The 23,234-nt window shown below is 42.8% G+C and overlaps 1 protein-coding gene across 1 annotated transcript; it reads right to left on the bottom strand.

Moving 5' to 3' along the window:
* Window positions 1–960: 960 nt before the first annotated feature.
* On the bottom strand, window positions 961–21,715 carry YBX3 (Y box binding protein 3; the record flags this gene model as incomplete). The annotated part of the gene is made up of 8 exons (XM_009704390.1): window positions 961–1,482; window positions 1,924–2,024; window positions 2,681–2,852; window positions 7,710–7,804; window positions 14,082–14,204; window positions 14,880–14,969; window positions 19,889–19,922; window positions 21,652–21,715. Coding segments are annotated over 7 exons (644 nt in total), but the record flags the coding sequence as incomplete, so codon positions are not given.
* Between the last annotated feature and the right edge of the window lie 1,519 nt (window positions 21,716–23,234).

Genomic DNA, 23,234 nt, shown 5'->3' with positions numbered 1-23,234 from the left:
GAGAACCTCATATAATTTTTAACAGTGTGCAAGAACAGGCAAACTGGAGGAGACAAGGACAGAAGGTACCTGCCAAGAATCTCTCTACTCTCATTTAGTCCTACGTGTGTACAGTTAGTGTTGCTCCAAACAAAGGGGTTTTTACACAATGTGTTACTCGGTAAAGATTGCATAGCTAAGAACAGAAAGCAGTGTTCTAAGGAAACAAATATACTATCTAAGGTTTGGATAAAAACAACAGGAGAAATGTTGGACTAGAGAATGAAGGACACAAGATAGCTGAAGAAATACACCCATATTCAACAGCTGGAAGTAGACTGATAACACTCACAAGACATCCAAGTTTTAGGGACAAACATTAGAAGAACACACATGAGTAAGACAGTTAAGTATTTTGCTCATTAACACAAGATGGCACAGGTACAGAGATTTTACTGGTTTCAAATAAGGAAAAGTGGAGGAAAAACAAAACACACTGCTATTACTTGGAACAGAAGCTTGAATAAAGTGGCAGTTACTAAGCCTACTTTTGTCTTTTTGAGCAGAGGAGTCTCAAAGCTTGGATTCTACTGTGTACAGAACACAAAAGCCTAGCAAAACAGAAGGGGAAAGTAACACCCCAGTAACCCACTCCAAATCCCCCAAACTCCTGCCACAAGATGGTAACAGGAAAAACCCAGCCATTAACACCATGTGAGCCAGAGGAGCAGAGAAGATAGTATAGGTTATAGCTCTGTCACATGATTTCTTCACAGAAGTTGGTTTTGGATTGAAGTAGATCCACCTAACCTAGCCATGTCCTTGCACATCTATCATCCAGTATGGTTCTAGACAAGACACCAACACATACTAAAGAGCTCTCATTTTTACATATAAATGCTGAAGCAGCAAGATTAAAACAATCAATTATTTTAAAAGTAAACATGAACAAACATACCAAAACGTGAATTTTTTTTGGCTAGTTGAAATCACTTTTATTTGTGAGGAACGTCACCCATGCTGCACAGTTTCAAATAGATCTTACCAAGGAAAGCGGAAGTTTCTCCTCCCCGTGTCCTGCAGTGAACAGGACTGGCACAGAAAAAAAACCAAACTCATCACACCTGGGAGGTTTAGCACCAGCATCCAATAAAAAAAGCATTTTATTTCAATTTCAGTTCTTTGGTTGGGTTTTTTCCCTTTTCAGTTTGATACCAAAAGAAAAAAATTGAAAAATTCAATACTAGCGAAACAGTGAAATTCTAGAAAAAAAAAAACCCCACAGTTGCTGTTGAAACTGGGGAGGTTGCTCTTTGTGAATCTCGCTCTCTTTTTCTCTCTTCATGCATCTATCTTGCAGGCGTTCCCTTGATCTCAGCTGCTGGTAATTTTTTTTTTCCTTTTAAGTTCCATTGTTTCAAATCTTCACTTTCATCATCACTGTTGACAATTTATTGCTTGTGTGTTTCTTTGGTGTTACTTTTGAGTTGTATTTTAGGACACCTGTTGAAGAGCCAAATTTTTTAAAAGGTAGTTTAAGTTTCATTCTCCTGTTGAAGTGAGATGTCAGGTGGAGAGGGATTTACTATAATAACAGACAGGATGAGCCAGTCATGCTTATCCTGTCCGTAAGCTGAAAGTACAGTATCTTCCTAAAGCAAAACATTACTAACTCAGTTGATGCTATTGCTATATAGACCAGATAGATCTTCCTGAAAAATCAGAATTATAAAGCAAAATTTACTTTGTGACAAATGCAGACAGAGAGGCAGGGGAGAAAGAGGAGAGAAAAGCAGCAGACTGTACTTGGTTTGCCTGTAGAGCACTCTCAGAAGTTACCACAAATATCTAGCTGTACATAAGGGGAAGTGGCCAGAGTCCAGGTCCTAGAAGTCTACACAATGCTACTTCAGCTGGAACACAGGAACTACCTATATTCCTTACCTGAGGGATGGTAAAGGTGCCTGGGGAGCCGGACATTACTCAGCACCACTCTGCTCAGTCACTGGAGCAGGATTTTCAGCAGGTGTTTCAGTCACCTTCGTCTGAGACACAATAAATCTTTATTATAGACAAAGACTGACCTCCAGACCCTTCCTCTTGTTCAGTGGTAGGGCCAGCATAACCTAGGTTTTAAAATAGTCAAGGACGACGAATCCTCAGAAAACATTAACTATAGGAAATACACTAAAGTTTTAGTATTACACAGCAGATTCTGTCAGGGGATGACCTCAAGTAGATATGGAATGAGAAAGTCTTTCCTCATCAAGGTAAAAAAAAATCTGTGTTTGCAAACAGTTCCCTGAAATCACCTGGTTCAAGCAGTCCAGTAAACTGACACAGAGTTTTCAAATCCATCTCTTATAATACATACAGACTGAAGGTTTGAGGAGACTGGAAAACACAACTGTTTCTCTCCAAAAAATATCTGTCAGTGTCTGATCCCAATTAAGAACCATTCAGAAGAAATCCCTATCCCACTGCTGGTTCCATTTAAGATAAGCTGTTCATTCTCAAAGAAGGTCACAAGCAACACACAACAAAACCGGCTACCTTCAACCATCAGCACTTTGGAGCTGGCCATCAGACTCCTCCAGCACACCAACAATACACTTGTTAAAACTCCCACAGGATGGAAGGTCTTAAGCATTCACCCCATCAAAACTCAGTCTCTGCCATGTTTTGCTAGGAGCACGCTTACCTCTTTCCCATCCTGAGCTGGAGCATTGGGTGGACGAGGTCGACGCCGGTAGTTGTATGGGCGCCTATACCCACGGCGAAGTGGCTGCTGACTTAGAGCATTGGCCTCATGATGGTTCTCTTTGTTCTCAGCCTCTCCAGCCACTGGGGCAGGGCGTGGACGCGGGGGCCCTCTGAAGATGGGGAGAAATAGGTGTTAAGTATGAGAGAAGCCCAAGAAGGTTAAACCACTGTAATTTTAGCCCAGCACAAACCTCTCTAACCAAGCACCATCTTTAACAGTTCTGAACGCTAGCAAACCATCTCTTTAGAGTTTGCTTGGCGTATAGTTGGAAGAGAAATACAAGCAACCTGGGTGTCTTCTTGCTTCTGAAGCTACAGCAGCATATTCTACTGTCTATCCTACAATAGCTAGCCCATCTGAAACTGCTGGCTAGAAGAAACAAGCCAGTAGTGGCCACTCTAGCCGATTCTGCTAAGTTAGCCTTGGCATAGCTATACACCAGCCCAGTCCTATTCATAATTAATAATGCGATCCCTGGGAATCTCAATTCCAACTATAAACCATTTGTGGATCTTCACTCTCTGCCTTACATTGCCCCTTCTTGACTGTGTAAGAAAGCGTAGCACATATCTCAGTCACGTGAGTTGGACTTTATTCACACTAAGCTATCAAGTCTGTGTTCCTGAAGTGTGCAAAAGTATTTAATCTCATTTCCAGTTTAAACAAAATTATGCTTATAAACTGTCAAAACACAGCCAAAAGTGATGACAAAGTCACTGCCTACTATCTAGTTCTCATTAATTAACTAAGCTAGCTAATCTGCAGCTATCTAGTTCCAAAACCCAATCTAGCTTTTCCAAATGAATCTAACACAAAAGCACTACTGTCACTGGATTTAGCGCATGTAAATGCAAGCAATACCTACCTGTTAACTCACAACAGAAGCATTCCACACACATATAGGCTGTATAGGAAAAACGCATCAAAACTGCATAAACTCCTACCGGCCATGGGCAAATTATCCAGCTTGCGATTCGCTCATGTGACATGCAAAAGCTCAGGTGCCTCACTGTACTTGGTGTGGTGCTATTCCTGACTGCCTAGTGCTCATGAAGACTTTCAGGAATAAAATTTATTCGGTTCAGATCCCTACAAGCAGCAGCAGCGGTATTACCCTATTTCCCACAATCCTAGATAAGAGAGCCAGCTTTAACACAAACATTCACAGATAAGCAAAGCTCAGAGTAGAGGTGGAAGGCTTTTGGTTCTAGACTCAGCATCCAGAAGGATGGATCCATTTTCCATGGAACAGGTAGTTGCTGCAGTTAAGGATAATTTTGTTATTCCCATGAAATTCAGCTTGTTACTCTTCCACTGTTATTACTCCTTTTTGTATTTGAACAAACATGCATTTCAAAAAAATGGAGATTACATCCATTTCATAGCTCATCTCTCTGAATTCAGTGTTGGAACTTGACTTCTTAAGCTAGCTGATAGAAAGATGAAGAGGAACAAGTGAGTGAATGGCAGACTAGTACAAATCAGATCCTTGAGAGCAGAAGCACAGATAGTTTGGGTTGGAAGGTACCTTTAAAGGTCAGTTAGTCCAACCCTTCTGCAATAAGCAGATACACCTTCCACCAGACCAGGTTGCTCAAAGCCTAATCCAACCTGGCCTTGAACACTTCCAGAGATGGGGCAGCCACAGCTTCTCTGGGCAACCTCTGCCAGTGCCTCACCACCCTCACCGGGAAGAATTTCTTCCTGGTATCTCATCTAAATCTTCCTTTTTCCAGTTTAAAGGCATCGCCCCTTGTCCTATCACTCTATGCCCTTGTAAAAAGTCCCTCCCCAGCTTTCTTGTCGGCCCCTGTAGGTACTGGAAGGCTGCTCTAAGGTCTCCCCAGAGCCTTCTCTTCTCCAGGCTGAACAACCCCAACTCTCTCAGCCTGTCCTCACAGCAGAGGTGCTCCAGCCCTCAGATCATCTCCGTGGCCTCCTCTGGACTCACTCCAACAGGTCCATGTCCTTCTTGTTCTGAGGACCCCAGAGCTGAAGGCAGGACTACACGGGGGTCGCACCAGAGCAGAGGGGCAGAATCCCCTCCCTCGACCTGCTGGCCACACTGCTTTGGATGCAGCCCAGGATACAGTTGGCTTTCTGGGCTGAAAGTGCACATTGCCATCTCATGTCCAGTTTTTCGTCCACCAGCACCCCCAAGTCCTTCTCAGCAGGTCTGTTCTCAATCGTGTCATCCCCCAGCCTGTACTGATATCTGGGGGTGCCCCGACCCGGGTGCAGGACCTTGCAACTTGGCCTTGTTGAACCTCATGAGATTCACACAGGCCCACTTCTTGACCTTGTCTAGGTCCCTCTGGTTGGCATCCCTGTCCCTCAGGCAGGTCAACTGCACCACTCAGCTTGGTGTCATCTGCAAACTTGCTGAAGGTGCGATCAATCCCAACGTCTGTCATTGATGAAGATATTAAACAGTACTGGTCTCAGTACAGACTCCTGAGGGACACCACTTGTTACCAATCTCCATCTGGACATTGAGCCATTGACCACTACCCTCTGGATGCGACCATCCAGCCAATTCTTCATCCACTGGACAGTCCACCGATGAAATCCACCTCTCTCCAATTTAGAGAGAAGGATGTTGTGGGAGACCATATCACAATGCTTTATGAAGAACACTGGTGAAAGCAATCCAGTGTTTTATTTATCTGGTCACTCATTCTCCAGGATAGAACAAGTCACAAGAAGCCAAGAATCTGAATGAGCTTTTCCACTTAAATGAATTCAATAAGAAAAAGTGAGGCAACATCTCAGAAGGTACGACCATCAGAGGCTGACTATTTCACACTGATAATTTTAACTGCACCAAATTCCTCAGTTACAGAATTGTTCCCTCAGTGTAGAGGCTGGAAGCTGGAGTGGTCATGTCAGAACTACGTCTGGAAAATGAAGAAAGCAGTCCTACACTGGCCAGTTTAAGGTATGACTAACATGGATCACTAAGCAACTTACTCCACATATCCCACTAGAAAGCATCAGTGTTCACGTGAACTCCAAAGACTCTTTACTTAGAGCCTAAGAATGGCCTACTGGGTCTTCAAGTGTCCATTTATTCCAGTTCTATGGATCCCCAGGGAAAAATGAGGACAAGGAAATCTACTTCCTAAATAGCCTCCCAGCTTCCAATCAGTTTCCACACTGGGGATTTCCTGAGCAAGACAGAGTTTGCCTATTTAGGGATATCACAATGGTTTTCTCTTCTAGTTATTTGATCAGTCTCCCCCAAGCTCATCCAAGCTTTTAATGTCACCAACACCCTGTGGCAAAGAGCTCCAGCAATCTGCTGTATGCTTAACAACTCAAATCAGCAACCTGAACATGAGTCAGCAGTGCACCGCTGCAGCAAAGGCAAAATGGATCCTGGGCTGTATCCACAGAGGCATTAATAGCAGAGAGAGATGTGAATATCCCACTGTCCTCAGCACTTATCAGGCCACACCTGGAGTACTGTGTCCAGTTCTGGTCCCCACAACTCAAAAAGGAGGCAGACAGACTGGATATGGTCCAAAGGAGGGCCACAAAGATGATCAAAGGGCTGGAGAAACTCATCTATGAGAAAAGACAGAGAGTTAGGTCTTTTCTCCCTGGAGAAGAGAAGGCTTAGGAGGGGAACTCGCCACAGTATTTCAGTACTTAAAGGCAGCTACGAAGAGGACAGAGGCTTTCTCTTCACACTGAGAAGACAAGGGGCAACAGGTACAAGCTGCACCAGGAGAGGTTTTGTCTTGATATAAGAAATACAGTTAGAACAATCATTTAACTCAAACAACCTCCCCAGGAATGTAGCAGAGTTCCCATCACTGTAGGTTTTCAAGATGTGATTGGACAGGGTGCTAAATCATCTCATCTAGGCTTCCTTTCTCACAAAAGGTTTGGTCAGATGATTTTTTTTTTTTTTTGAGGTCATTTCCAGCCTGGGCTTGTCCTGTGGTTCTGTGAACCTCCCTTTGTTTTTCAGCATGTCTCCCACTTTTTTCATTTCAAGGCTCTTCACAGTGTATTCTTTTACCAATAAAAGCAAAAAACGGTTTCATCCATCCTTTTCATGCTACTCATTATTCTGAGGACCTCTATAATCTAGTTCCATTTGTTTCTTCTCCCACCCCCAATCACTTCCACTCTTCACACATTTTTTTCCCCTTGAATCATTTTGATGATTTTTATTTTATTATTCTGGAAGCTCTCCAGTCTCTTTAGCACCCCCCTTCTCCAAAAGTTCTTGCATGAGTAACTCCAATAATCCACTGTGTTACCTTCTACTTTAGGAGCCCTCAAGGAATGTAAAATTTAAATCCTGATTGACAGCAATACCCTCCACTAGCACAGGATACTACAAGGTAACTATAATACTACCATACAGCCTAATGGTCTGTACAAGATGGGACACAACATCAGTTTTTACTGAAGAGTAGGCTTTCTTCTGTACCTACAACTAACACCAGTGCATAAAACCAAGCCTGCGTGGCACGTAGGACTGAGCTAGGTGTGCACAAGTCCAGTGCTGAACTGCAAACTACTGTCTGCAGTCCACAAGAAAATTTAGCACACCCTGCCCCTGCAGATGGTGGGCCTAGCTGTCCCAGATCAAGTGGGATTTGGATTCATCACTTTCCAGAAAAGCATAAAAGGTTCATCTGGGAAATCAGGCACCCTGCAACTCACTTCAACATCTTGCTCAGTTGTGGGAAGTAACAGAATACAAAGAGTTCTTTGCCCTTTCTTGACCTATTCCTTGCTCTGAGCAATATATAAGCACGTTAAACAAATTCTACAGTTGTTTCCTTGCTCTTCTGGCTCACCTTTCTCCTAAGTAATTAAAACGCTTCTCACTGTCCCTACCATTTGCATACACAGTAATGCCAGGCAATACAGCTTCCCGCTCTTAACAAAGCCTGTGTAGATCAAAAGCATCCAAATGTTAACGATGAGCAAAGGAAATAGTACAAACCTGCGATAGCGGGGACGATAGGTAGGATTCCTATGGACTTGTTGATGAAGTTGTCCTCCTTCTGTGACCCCATCCTTGATTTCTCCCTCACCACCCTATAACCAAAAGAAACCAGAAGAGAGTGTTGATGAATTTGATGTGTTGATAAAGATGAAATGTTATCTTATTTCACAGACAGTGTATTAACTATAAAAGTCTTTTGAACACAAGTTCAAAACCAGTATATAAGTACAGAAACACCAGTGTATCCAGTAGAAAGAAGCAGCAGATGCACAAAAGGCTTTAATTTGGGTAAAGCTAAGAGTAGGACAGAACAAGAGCCAATATTGCTGCCCTTGTTCCTCACAGTAACAGACTAAGTAGCTACCTGGTGCCTCCTCCCTGTCTGCCAAGAAAGGCAGAGAACCTGACCATTCTCTCTGATGCATATGAAAGTGCATCAAGACATGACATCACATTGGAAGGGGTAAACATGTTATGGAGAGGCAGCTATTGATCAGGACACTTCTGAATTTGGAAAGCTAACTGAAAGACATCACACTGAAAACTTGCCAGAGACCACTTCTGGCTTCATTCTACATAAAGCCCCATTCCACAGAACTCCCATCAGGAAATTTAAAGATCTTTTTAGCTGTTAACTGATAAAGCTGTATTTCAGGATTTTTTTTTCCCTAGTTTGTTACTTTTTTTTAAAAAAAAAAAGCCAGCCATAAGTAACGTCTATTTTATAAATCATTACATGATTTACAGTTCCCATTGTAGTATTCTTTCCTTTAAAAGAAGGGATTTCAGAAGAGATCTGGAAACAGAAGCACATCTTCTGCATCTGATCCAGTAAGAAACAAAAGCTATTGCTTCCTGACAGCCTTCAGTAGTACACTAAGTCTGACAGGTCTCCTTCTACTTCTACACAGCTATTTTCACCACCACCATCATATTTTAACTGTCCATTCTCACGTAACTGCATGGACAGTGGACTTTTCTTTAGCCAAGATAACATTATGATAAACACTTAGAAGGGCTGGAGTGCTGTAGGTTGTAACAAGAAATCTTGGGGAATTCAATGAACTTCAGTGACCAATCTGGACAGTCTTCTCTTCTCACCACAGTAAAAATGTTAATAATTTCAAGCACTCTTCGTAGCTCTCCAAGTTTCCAAAAAGCAAAGAGACATGGCCTAAAGACAACTGGAATATTTCACATACTGCACCCAGAAATAGCTATACCAGCTATTCTTAACAGTATGACAGGGTCAGCTGCTGAGGTGAATAGAGAGAAAAATCAGAATTCAATTCAAAAAAAACACCATCATAAATAACATTACCTGTTACCTTCTCTCATGTATAAAACTGATCACAATAACTACATACCCACAGGAACTCCCACTGAGTAGATAGCAATAATAGGTAGCATCTGAGAGCAGTTGAGAAGTACTCGAGAAACTCAGAAAACAAAAGAAAAATTACACTTCTGAGTTGACGACAGCCATTATACTACTTACATCTACTTTGCAATACCAATCTGTCCTGTTTGTATCAGGATGTTTTGTAGTACATAACTTCAGTTTAATTCTCACTCTCTTCCTCACGTAAGAGATGGCAAAGCACATGAACAGGAGAAGCAAGCAGCAAGATGTGAAGGGAAGAAAGGTCACAAAACTAAAAAAAGTGGCCATTCCTCTTCTCCAGCATTTCCGAGCAAGCACGCACGAAATCAATCAGCACCGCAATGGCAGAACTAAGGATGCTCGAAGGCCTGGTAGGTCTTGTCTGAGGGACAACGTGCCAGGAGATAACAAAGCATCAACCAACTTCATTGTAGGCCGAGGCACACAACAACATTTTTCAGCCAAAGCTCTCCTATAGCACTTGACAATCAGTAACACATTCACAGCTCTTTAAAACGCTGTATTGAATTTCCACGTGTTTTTAATGGCACAGCCCAAGTCCACTCCTCCCTACAGACAGCTGCATTGGAATCTCAGATAAAAGACTCCATCTCCTGTAGTAAGGGAAAGAATGACTAAGCCTGATGAAGCATTACTCTAAAACAATGCAAACATTTTCCTATTCATCTCGAACTGAATGTGACTACGTCAGTATTTTAAGTGGATTTGGCTTAAACAATCAGTTGAAAACAGAATAGCAAAGCAACTGAATTGCTTAGCCCAGAAGTCCTGATAATTTCCTGCATCTTCTACAGTATCACAAAAGCTCAATTAACACATCACACTAGTATCACCGTCAATTGATTTAGTCTATTGCCCAGAAGTGAAGTATGGCTCCAAAATAAAACAATTATGCTGTCAGAAGTCACTGAAATAGATGCAATTTGACCAGCAAACAGAACCTGAGCTTTGAGGTCTTGTTTTACTGTACTGAGAGTAAGTATATTAGATTAATTTATTAGGAAAGTTTCGTTTGTACTGTTAAAAAGCATCACACCATGTCTAGCACAGACATGATCCTGTTCACTCAATTGCCTCCACAGGAACCTTCCAAGTCAGTGTAATACCTTCTAACAAAACACTGGGTCATCCTAAAGGACACATGAATGAGGCTGGCCTGCTGCACTCCACGTTTTCCTCTGAAGATGAATAAAGTAGACAGGCAGGCTATGATTCCCCATGAAGATCTTGCACAGATTTCTCTAACCCTAAAAAGGTACAAAATTTTATTGCTGTTCCCCAAAGAAAAGTTCTGTAAGCATTAACTGTAATTGCAATGAGTTTTTTACCCATCTGCTTCCCCTAATTTCTGCTTCATTTGTTCTTACATCTCTTCAGATCAGTCTCTAGCTTTTGTAGACTACTATTTATCTTTTCAGGTCTCCTCTCTACAAGAAATAGCGTCAGCCTATAAAACAGCTCTCAAACTATTTCACTTATTTTCCAATGCACTGGTATAGAGGCTTCTTCTATTAGAAATGCACACAATTATGTACATGAGGACATAATCTGTTCTCAAGGTTATCCCACGATTCATTACCTGTTCTAAGATTCTGACTACAGCTCCACATCATGTCTATGTTGTCACACTTTAGTCAAAAGCACAGCCTACCATTAAGAAATTTCTGATATGAACAAGGATTCCTACTTCCCACAGACTTTTCCATGCAATCCAGGTGCAGTTCCAGAGGAGCTGGTTAAATACCTCAGATTACTCAAGGTCCTCTTCACAGTTGAGAAATTCACACAACGTGTTCAAAAACAGACTCAGTAAGTTCCATGCAAAGTACAAGCACATTTGAGCTAGCATAGCAAACAAAGGACAGTATCTTTAGTTTGCTTAAATCACCACCAGTGAAGAAGGGAAAGAAAAAAAAAGTCAATTCTCGCTGTGCTACAAGGTTCAACTAGAGCTGCTAACCAACATCAATTAAAAGTTCTTGACATGGTGGCCCTCTAGGTTTCAAAAGTCACCTCAACAAATTAAACAACTTCCTTTTTCCCCAGTAAATACAGGATTGATGATGTGGGCAACTGAGCTCTGGCAAAACCTTTCACCTCTGCAGCCTAGTAGATATTTAAGCATAGCAGGTCTGGGTACACCGAAAGGTTTTCCTTCAGGTGTGCAGCAAGAGTTGCCTGCAGCTGAGTAAATATCCTTTCAGCAAACGCAGCCCAGGAGTCCCATACTATCAGCAACTCAAACTCATCTCAGAAATAACCTGCAGGACAGCTAGCCCGAAAAACTTCAAGTAAAGCAGCACAACCTTTAATGCACTTGTTAATGGGACCTTATAGAATAGCGTGCACATACTACTATGGCTCACAGGCATTGCTACCTTTCTTCCCCCTTTACACACATGGGAATGGAAGGGGAAAGAGGAGGCCTTGTTAAAGGAAAAGGATATTAGAAAAAGCATCTTTCTAGATAAAGTAGACACACAATTAAAATGTGAAGAGAGTGTTAACTGATGCAGTGAAAAAAATCTTCAAAAGCAAATACTGCTAACTTCAGATGAGGATTCACTCTTACTCTGCATTGATCTATCAAAGCCAGCACACAGGGTATGACAAGAATATCTGGACAAGTTTCACTGACCTACAATAGGACAACTTCAGGGACAGTCCCTGCAAAGACTTTCTTGAGGTGGAGCTTTGCCTTGTTCAGGCAACTAACAAGTGAGCAGGTAAGAAGGCCCAGCAGAACTGGTTCCACTTCAAGTATCTCAGAACACAAGGATCCACGGCAACCCGCAGAAAGTTGAGGAGGCATAGCAGAACATTAACTTTGGCTGCAGAAGGAACTCCTGACTAAGGTCAAACAAAACCAAGTCTTACACATACAAGTCTATGAGACTACACAGGATGGTTTGAGAGTGTTGAAGGAGCTGACCAATGTCACTGCCTGGACAGTATAATCTTTGAAAGGTCACAGCAATCATGAAGGTTACCTTGTTACCTGTTAGAGTGAAATGCTAAGTGAATGGTACTATATGGTCTTCATCATCCTTGAATAAAACAGAATTTCCTCTTATTTTTAACAGATGATACCAAATCCAGACCAGTCAATGCATTGATGGGAAGGCCTGACATTCAGAGGATACTCAACAAGCTAAAGAGAAGGACCAACAATGAACACCCAGGTTAACATTAAATTATGACTTGCGAGTTTGGAAGTCTGCAATTCTTCCAAAGTCAATGATCCCAGAGAAACAGCAGTATGTTTTAGGTTATGAAGTGAGAGATGACTTCATAGGACATCAGGCACCAGCTACACAACAGTTAAGGTCTGGTACCCACACCACATCAGTCTGGGGACTCAGATATAAGCAAGCCAAAGGAAAACAGCGTGATAATTACAATTTGTTCCCCTTGTGCACATCTTCAAGAGCCAGGATCCAAGTGTGTCAGTGTCACATGCAAGCCAGATTTTTAGCTGCATGAGTTTGCATTAGACATCCAAGAGAACGTGTCCCAGCGCGAGTACCCCGAGACTGCGTGTTCCCCATGCCCAAGTTGGGTTTCACATTATCACTCTCCAGGCAGAAAAAAAAAACACTAAAACATAAAAACAGTTGCTTTCCATACCCAGCAGTACACGGGGTTGTCTCCCTCTTGATACGTCCACTTCTTTAAAGTCTGAAGCAGCTCCAACACACCAATACCAACAACTAAAGCATTCACTCCCAATAAAGGCAGTGAGGGAGATTTTAATCTCAGGAGAGCAAAAGGAAACAGAATCAATACTGGAATGTAGCTGGTTGATAAGCTAACAGATAAGACTGGAAACATCCAAAGCCAAACAAAACAAAGTATCCCAGTTTTTTGCCTCTTGGCATGAAAGCTGAAGCTGCAAACTGTACGGCCACAAAAACAAAGACACACCCAGTAATAAGCCAACAGTTACCAGCACCAACTTCTAGCAGCCTCCAAGGGACTCAAAGAACACCTTTCATGTATTTAAGGCTCAGTGGTGTCCAGCAGGATTAAAGAAAAGACCTTGTGATAGCTAGCATAAACAGCTAGGCTTTAAGGAAGGATTTGACACCACTTGTTCTGTTTGCCCTCGTGCTATCAACTCTGTAGGTCAGAAGAGAGTTATGTTGTTTGGGCAGAGACTTGCACCAGGGCTCTCAGATTGGATCATTCACACATTTCTGCAAGTGAAGATCAGATTCAACTATTAAAGAAAAGACAATTAAGCCTGGGGTATGTTCTAGTTTGCTGGATTGTTCCAGGCACCAATTTAGCACAAGCAGGATGTGGATAGCAGTACTAACTGCTAGAACTACAGTCATGTGCCACATGATTACTTCTCCCTCTGCAAAAGCCTTGCAGGGAAGCTGCTTAGGAATGCTTGCAGATGTTACGAACAGTGGTGGGTAGCTAGTTTAAAGAAAAAAAATGCATTATCTTCACACTGAACTGCTGTAGGCACAGGCCTATGACGGGATATATGTGGAGGTTTCAACTAGTTGGTCAAACTACTACCATGCCATGCAAAAATGACAAACTAAACAACTCCTGTTTTCCAAGCAACCCTTCCAAGTTATGCTTATACTACTTAGAGTAATATAGACACTTCCTCTTGCTTCAGTTAAAGGGCACAGTGAACCACTTAGGTGTCTCACTCCTTTGTGTTTACTCTTCAAAGAAACAGATACCTTAACACTCAAAGAGATGCTTTTAACACATTCTAGAAAGCCATGCCAAGGAAAGGCCTACAGGACACCCAGTAACAGAAAACATCAGTATCAACATCAATGATGTGCTGAGGAAACCCAGAATATTACTGAAGAACACTCACAACTTGGTAAGCTATAAGTGCTTAACTATATGCCAGTGCAGAATCTGTAGTTCCCTCTCATGAGAGGTTCAGAAGACTGCTGAGGATGTAGAACGACCATCACTGAAGTTAAACTTACACTTCGAGGTGGCCCACGGCGTCGGCCAAAATAGCCACGTCTATAGCGACGCCGGTCTGCAGCGTAGCGGCTGCCTTCCACGGGGACTCCATCTGGACCAGTGACATTAGCTGCTTCTGCACCCTAAAAGGCCAAAAGAAAGTAAACCAGGGCGGTGAGAGAAAAGAACAACCAGCTAGAGGGAGAAGACGAAACAGCAAAGAGGCTTTCTTGCATCAGTTCCAAGCTACAGAGATTCCTTCCTGCCATATAGCACAAAACTAGGTTTGTTATTCTCAAACCCATAACCAAGAGTTATGCACACAGGTTAAGACCCTATCAACCAGGCCGAGTTCAGAGAAAAAAGCAAGAAGCAACTGATTAAAGACCAAAAAAAACCCACAACAAAAATCCCAAAAAGCTCAGAAAACTCAAAAAATGTTTGAGAAAGTACAAGTGCAAAGATTCTTACAGCTATTAAGCTACCAGGCTCCAAGACAAATTCTTTAGGGCAATATATGCCTCAGTTAATGACTACTGGGCAGGCTGCAAGCTCCAACTGCTCTATCAAGTAAAAATTACAGATTCTAGAAGCATTAGGATTTAGCTGAAGTGGAGTCTTGATACATTTTTAGAAATACTTCTCAATGAAGCCTTTAAAAAATAGATCTTCCACAGAAAAGCTGTATGAATGCCACCCACTCCCAGGATTAACACATTAGACAAAAACACCAGATACGCAGCTAAGATTCTGCGTTACTCCCCACTAGAGCGATGTTAACTGTTGGACCACACTCCTAAGTCTCCATAATCTCTCACCTTCTCTCCCTCGACCACATCAAATTCTACAGTTTCTCCATCACCAACGCTGCGCAGATATTTCCGTGGGTTGTTTTTCTTTATCGCCGTCTTTAAAGGAAGAAGATACAGAAAATTATTTTATCTTACTTATCTTACACATTCATAGCCCTGTAGATGAGAGAAGGATGGTATTCTTCTGCCACAACCAACTCTACACACCAGATCAGTCTCACACCAAGATATTTCAAATACATAGATGTCTCTTATTTCACAGGCTCTCCAGTACTCAGTCAAGGCTTACTCTTTTCTCAATACTTACAAGTTTACAAATCAGCTGCTGCCCCAGGATCCCCTGTGTCAAGCCTACTAAATATCCAGACCATTACATATTTCTGTACGAACAGAGATCACACTGAGTGTTTGATCTCCTGCAAGCTGTACCAAGGTAGCTCCAGCAGCAAGTATGACCCACGCCTCCACAGTCATTAGGAGATCCATAGACCATCTACAGAGAACTTAAGACAGAGTATTTTTGTAGAAGATGGTATTAACTATAAGGTATCATGGTAACTCATGCTGACTAGAGAAGAATTACTGTAACTGGTGTAACATAAATGAGCATTTTACCTAAGCACTGTAAGGGAGACCCCAAAAACTTAGATGAGTCCCTAAAGGGCACAGGAATAGTACCAGAACAGACAACTGCAGTCATAGTCACCTCCTAGATGGAAACCTAAAAATACTATTAACAACATGGTTTCGGATCAAAACTGGTTGAAAACCTCCTCAGACTCACAGGAACACTCAAACCTCCTGGAGCAATTTTCAGCCTGTCAACTACAGATGCCTTTCACTCTGTAGAATATTTCCAGGATTCCACAAAAGGCAGTTAGCAAGACAAGCCTGTTATCTGTTCATTAGGTAAGGGTTCACAAACTGGAAGAGGCTGGCGGAAAAAAAAACAAACAAAATCAACACACACATTCTACAAGCCAATCTAGTAGCCAGCTTTTTACTGAAGTCCTCCTAGACTATTAAAGACCAATTCACTTTAAGTTTCCTGATACAGGCATCTTTTGTTTGCATGAAGGAGGCAGGTGCAGATCCAGCAGACAGAAGCACACATGGAAATACAGGGCATAAATCTGGCTTAAGACATGGGATGCACAGCAGAAACAGAAAAGACAGTTGTCATATCTGTCCGCAGTTCAAGAAAAACAGGCAGAATGAAGATCAGTTGAGTTGCTGTCCGTGCATGGCAGCTATATTCATCCAGTCAACAACCCAAAAACATTTCCCGCTGAAGGAAAAGTTCTAATCCGTTTAAAAGTTGAGCTTGACCAGTTTAGGAAAAGTATTCTCTTTGTTGCTGAATACAGTTCCCTTTGCGTTTCAAGCAACAGGCCAGCATGTCCTTTTAGCCCTACATCTAGCCATGCTTCTCCCTGAAAAAAGTGTCCCTGGACAGCTTAAGGAAGAATGCAAAAGCGTAGGTATAACTGCAACCAAAGCAAAAACAACCCAAGAGGGTTTTTCTGATACAGGAAGAGAATGAGCTGTTCAAGTGAATTCTTTTGGGAATTACTTGAGGAAGCAGAGATTCCCACCATCAGCTGAGACAGCTTTGTTCGCTTTCTGCTGGCCTATCTGTATAACTGCCTCGTTTCTAAGATCAGCTGGAAGTGCTAGCTTTTCCATAAATGTTATACACTAATGCTAAAATCATTATCTTCACTGCAGATTAAGGGTTAATTCTTTCACTACCACTTGTACCGAGACAACTGACTCAAACTCGTAAGACTTGCGCTGTGCATGTAAAGCAGACGTCAACAAGTTGTATTTCAAACTCCTTCCCCTTCCTTGTAAGTGCAGAGGAAGGACGGACTACCAGATTTCTTTTCAGCAGAGATTAATGAAGATTAATGAAGCTCCTCAAACATCCTCCAAGAAGGATAACAGAAGATAAATTCAACAGGATTCCACATGTTCAGGTCCAGCTTTATGGACAGAAACTTCAAAAATTTGATTTGCAATTTAACAGCCTGCCAAGAGGAGACAGGGGTTTGTTTTATAAAGGCAACCAGGAACAATTTTGAGTAAATCCTAGAATTCAGAGCAGAAACTATATGGCTTTACTACTTTCTACTTCAGCTGCAGGTAAACATTGCTGAAATAAGCCTCTAACAAGCCTAAGCTCTAAGCCTGATGAAGAGACTTTTACTCTGTATATCCGAGGGGGAGAGCGCACTATTCTCCCTGTTACTCTTCACCAGCATCCTTGCAGGCTCCAGCTTCTTTGATTCAAGAGACACATGTTTTCTGTTAACACAGACAGCACTCAACAACTAAGACAAAGCTTTTCCTTTCCCAAGGGGACACTAATGATCAAAGCGCTGTAAGAGTCTTCAGAGCTAGTTCAGTATTTTATTTGGAAGAGTTCTTCCCACATCCTCATATCACATCATGTGCATATCCAGCATTGTCACAGCAACAGCCGAAATTTGTTACACCAGTTATTGGTTCACATACACCAGGCTGTGCATGATGAATAGGATCCAGTGAAGGGAAAAAAAAAGAAACCTGTGCAGCAGAAGAGACCGACTCCTCACTGCTTGTCGATTCAGCTATGCCTAGTTAAGCTGGACTTCTCCAGTTACTGACACTTTTAATGGTGTCAAACCGCAAGACTCTCCTGGCCCCCAGACACAGCTCACCCCACCAGGCAGATCAATCCCCAGTGCTCGGACCACCTCTAACTGACACCATGCCACAGACAGCACCTTGCATAAACCAACCACACAAGGATGCAAGCAAGACGAAGCAGGTGAGGAACTGTTCTTCCCCAAAACACTGCTTCAGTCCCCTGCAAGACAAAGGGTTAATTCAAAGCAAGCCATGTGTGCCCTAAAGAGAAAAGCATTTTAATCTGTTCTAGGTTTATAAATAGCACCCAATAGCCAGACACCAAGCGTTAGCCCCCACTGCAATCACGAGATCGGCCTGTTCCCTCCCTGCTGTGGACACATGCGGGGGAGGCAGGGAGGAGGCTGTATCTGTTCAACTAGGTCAGCCTTATTCTGAAGGGATTAGGCATGTAATCCAGCCCCTCCCGGGACAGGGTGGGGAGGAGGGACAGAACTGGCACTAACTGTGGAGAGGGAGCTTGCAGCTCAATGACTGCTTACACCATGGATCTGTCCCATCAGGAGCTCTGGCCAGAAAGCCTCAAGCTCCGGTAGCCAGCCCGTTGTGAACAACTCGAGATGGAAGAGCTGAAGAACACCCAATTGCAGCCAACCCAGGCCAGAGCTGGAAGCATCTACTCTGCCAGGCACAGCCCACCAAGTGGGTTAACTGGATGCAGGCTTGCATGTGATGTGGTATTTATGAAACATCAAGCCAGTTTTGTTCAGTGCTCACTCCAAGAGGATTTCAGCCACAGGAGATGGGAAATAAGTCTCCCCACACACACACACCAGTTTATGTATAGGTAAATAATCTTCTCCACAGGTGAATTAGATAAAACAGCACAGATAACACTAGCTTGTTGTTGGCCTTCACTGTTTGGGTCTCTCCAGGCAGCCTCCACAAGCAGAATACTACTGATTCGTGTTATCCGTCATCAGCACAACAACTATTTTTCAGGACATCTACTCACAGGCCTCAAGGAGATCTCATTTGTCTTCAAGGTAGTTTTACAGTGCTGCCTACTCAGAACAGGTTTGTTACTAGAACTCTTCCCGCCCTCCTCTGGACACATTCCCATCGGGCAGCAGATGCAGCATCTGTATCAGCACACACACAGCACGGGGTCATTAAGGAAGGAGAGCGGCCATTAGAAATTGGTACATGCATTGAGAGCTCTTGCTCCCAATTCCATCAATGGAACCAGGAATGTGTATCGCACACACTTCCCAACATAATCTTCACTCATTACAGACACTGGACTTACTCCCTCCCAGCTTCATCCATTTTCAGACAACGGGTCTATACCCCTTGACTCAGAGGAACATTTATCACAGGCTATTTAATCATGAAACCACAGGAACTAACTCTCAATGTTGACCAGCATGTTTTTAACACAACTACATATGCACATATCCTTGAACTGTGACCAACTCCGAGTGGAAGTTTCCTGGTTCCATTTGATGGAAATACTGCCACTTACACCACAGAAAGCTCATCCTTTTAAGGGTCACATGGACCTGCAGACATTTCATATGGGACAAGCTCCTGGGGCAGTATTTCATTTTCCGGTGAAGTAAGAGTCTCAGATGACGCAAAACCAGATCTAAGCCAACTAATCAGTTTACGGTAGCATGGAGACAGCATCCTCTGTCTTCCCATTAGTTGCCTGCGACTCGAGAGTTGCAGTTTAAACTTAGAACAGCCTACTGAGAGTTCAAGGAAAGTTAAACCAATGACAAACCCCTGGGCAACCTCTCTCTGCTTGGGCACACTTGGCACATAGCCTTCCTCCTCTTCTTCCTAAAAGCAGCTGCCTCATGCAGCAACAGCTGATAGCAACTCAGGCTGGTCAAGAGCCAGACTAGATCACTTTCTCTCCAATACCAGGGAGGGCAGACAGAACAGATCTGCAAACAAAATGGGTAGGAAGAAACAAAAGACACAAGGAACATGAGGAAATGGGGGGCGGGGGTGTGAAGGAACAGACAACAAGCAGCAAGGCATTTACAAAACAGAGGAGTCATCTCCCTCGGGGAGGGACAACCAAACCAAACAAAAACACACCAAAAAAACCCTAAAATCCTTTTAGTGTTCAAATCAGAGCAGACAAAAGAAAGCATGAATAACGTATGCTACCTACTCCCTCAGTTATAACTGTAGAGAGGAGGAAAACACACCCTAATATTCCTGCCTAAAAATTTCAATATACATGTCCACTCAAGGTATTTGCAGTAAATATTCTAAGGAGCAGCCAGGACAAGGTTGGGTGGCCGTTTCAGGAAGTTGCATTAGAAACCTCCCATAGTGCGCATCTCTAAGTACAAGTACTGCTGTCTTACCTGATGAACAAACACGTCTTCTTTGGTATCATTTCTGCGAAAAGAAAGTGAGAAGTCATAAGAATTTAGACTAAGAGACTTAAATAGAAATCCCTGACTTCACAAGTGAAAGCCTCCTTTCCCCAGCCTGTAGTACATCTCCTGGATTCCATACATTCTGTGCAAGTCTATGCTACAGAGACCCTGCTCTGAATTTCCAGGCTTAGGAGCAGAAAGGACTCGCCAGCCTTCAGAAGGGTGAGGGGAAAGTTGTCTGTAATCGTCTGGCAAACGTTCAATATTTTGTTTTGACACAGGGCAGAGTTAATAACTGGACTGCTTGCCTTTCAGTATTACACACACACACACACACCCCCCCGCCCCAAAAAACTTCCACAGGGGCTGCAACCTGAGCTGTTATCCCAGAGGTCAAGCAAGACTATCAACAGGACTCGCCACAGCTGTTAACACAGCTCCCGTTTCAGTGAAACTCAAAGCAACCATGCACATGAGGTGTTAGGAGAGTCCACTGGAGGGGGACTCAGACACGAACACGAGGTTGTCTCGATTAGGGCAACCAGCTCCAGCTTCCACACACAACATACGAAGACCGGTCCGAGACCTTCATTCTGTGTTGCCACACAACAGAAAGAGCCTAGACCTGCTGTCTGTTCACTCAATTCCTTCTCTGCAGAGGGAACAGGTGGGTCAAAGAGTTTGCAAAGATAATGCATAATCCAAAACTTGTCGCGCTGGACTGAAGCAACAGTCAACTTCAGTTTAGGAAGAAAGCTAACAAGTTATTACACCATCCCCAGCTGAAGGCTCTCACATCAACTGCTATGAAAGACTAAGAGTACTTCCTAATTCAAGCTTTTCTTCTAAGCTTACAGAACACTGGATAGTAGTCTCCAGAGACTGAGACTAATATTGTACAGAACTGGCTTCACATCTGCAGAACAGGGGTTCTTCTGGGCCTTTCTACACTGTCCACCTTACCCAAGTCTACCTGTTCTGTAACAGTTCAAGGACTTGCAGAACAAAAGAACTTGCCAGGTGTGTCTTCTGCAAGGCAATCATTCACCACGCAGGAGCCTTCAGTTTTCATAAAGCACAGAAGGCATTTAAGCCTCTCAGCCCCCCAGATATTCCAGCCTTAAGAGTCAGAGTTTCCTCCAGTAACTTGGAGGTGTGGGTCTTGTGCACCTAAGGTCGGAGTGTGATCAATACCACTGACAGCTATTTGGATTACTGATGCCATTCAGAGGTTTGTTTGTGTTCAGAGAAGAAAAAGATACAAAGAGAAAATTTCTGTGAACCCAGGCCTAGAATATCTTCAGTTAGATGATTATCAGAGAATCTCAATGTGTACTTAGAGTAGGGATTTTTGACCAATCACTTAACACTTGAATTTTTATCCAAAAGTATTTCCCTTCGTCCTCCAACCTTACTTGAACATTTTAAAAAAGCCAGACAGTCATGCAAGAACATACAGCTCATTAAAGGTATAGTATGAGTAAACATGAGAAACAAGTAACAGACCAAATTTGTAATGAGTTTGACCCTTTCTGTTTTCTCCTGATACACAGAACCTTCGATGGTGTGGCACGGGAGAGTCCCCGATACGGTATCAGAGTTCGTTGAATGCCTGGTCAAATCTGGCCGTCAACTGCACGAACTTGTAGTCAGGTCCTCAGGTCTCTGCTGCCATGACTAATGCATAGCATATTATCTGTACCATGAGCCTTAGTACAGTATAAATGACTATCATAATTTAAACATACCTGTTGATAAAGCCATATCCGTTTCTGACATTGAACCACTTGACCGTGCCAAGAACTTTGGTGGCTGGAAAGAAAAAGTTGAAGAAGGTACTCTAAAACATAATGAAGTACAAGAACATTACAAAAATACTTCTATGCCTGCACATGAAGTCACAACCAGACCTATTCTGTTCCCTTAACACTCAAAGCGTACCTTCGTCTCCCACTCCAGTTTATACTAACGCAGCAGCAGGAAGCAGTGCTTTAACATGCCATTCTTCAGCCAAGAGTTTACCACGCAGCATCTAGAGTGAAGTCCAGCTCTATTTTCCAAATTGGCCATCCATCCCTTTTCTTTTTTATTTCTTATCTCAGAAACAGGGCTGTAAAGCTGAAAATCCCACTGTCATTCATCAGTTCTCTTCAGCTTAGTAGCTGGACGTGAAACACAGATGAAGAAAGCTATTTAAAAGTCCTCTTTCACTCAGTTATCCTTTTTTCTTCCTTGGAAACCAGAACCAGCCTAAGAAGCAGTAACAAGCACCATGCAACTCTCGTCAAGTGGAGAGGCAGCACATCCTTGTATCGGACAAGCTCTTTCTTGCACTGTCAAGATCATCCTCACCAAACAAATCCCCATAAGATGTTATTCTTTTTTATATATTCCTACTTCTAGAGATCCTCCATGATTTACCAGTTACAAGCTGACCAACTTTATATTCCAAGGCTTCTAGGATCAAGACAAGCTGCTGTCTCAACACCAAAACACACCTTACTTAGGAGCCATACTGCAGTGACTTATAGGATCTGGCAAAACCTGTTCCTCCAACATATATATGTGGGAGGAACTCAACAGCAGTGGAGTAGTTCAGCCTCGGGGTGGAGACCACAAACTTGTACTTTTCAAACCTGTAGGAAAGGAAGAATTTTAGGCTCTAGACTTTAATAATGTTACCTATTTGAAAAGGCTCTAATAACCCCCAGGTGACTGCTTGTTGAAAACCTTATGTATGTTTGGAGGGTGGGAGGAACCCAAGAGGCAATTAAAAGGAAAACAGTCTAGAGACAATCTCCAGTTCGGAAGTCCAAGCCAGTCTGCTAAAGGCAAGAAGAGCACACTGCAAATCATTACCTTTACCTGCTCTATGCCTGCATTCTTCTCTAAACATCCACTAAGATACGACACAGCCAGACGGACCTTCGGTCTTACGCAGTCTTGCCAATCTTATATACCCCTCTGACAGACAAAAAGGGCAACTTCTTCCTCCTACCCTGGATTTTTCAGGAATGTTGCTGACAGCAGTCCATTGTAGTAGCTGCTGTTACCGAAAGCAGTAACAGGCCATTTCTCATCACGCTTTTAGAAGTGAAGGTTTTGGTCTTCTTCAATACTCTTTTTAGCAGAAAATGTTCATATTTAGAAGCAGGAAAACCATGTTAAGCCTGAGAGAGTTACTAAAGAAAAAGGGCTTTACCTAGCACAGCAGCCATTCCCAAAATTTCTTGTTTAGAAACAAAAACCTTAAGTTTCACTGCCTAGCACTGATTCAGTAACAGTCTTCAGCATCAACATTTATAGTTGTGCTTTTAGGTTTAGTTTCATG

This window comes from Cariama cristata, unplaced genomic scaffold (genome assembly GCF_000690535.1).
Source record: "Cariama cristata isolate BGI_N322 unplaced genomic scaffold, ASM69053v1 scaffold18717, whole genome shotgun sequence".
NCBI classification, from domain to species: Eukaryota; Metazoa; Chordata; class Aves; order Cariamiformes; family Cariamidae; genus Cariama; species Cariama cristata.
Note: the sequence above shows the minus strand (reverse complement) of the source record. Positions and strands in the feature narration are given on the sequence as shown.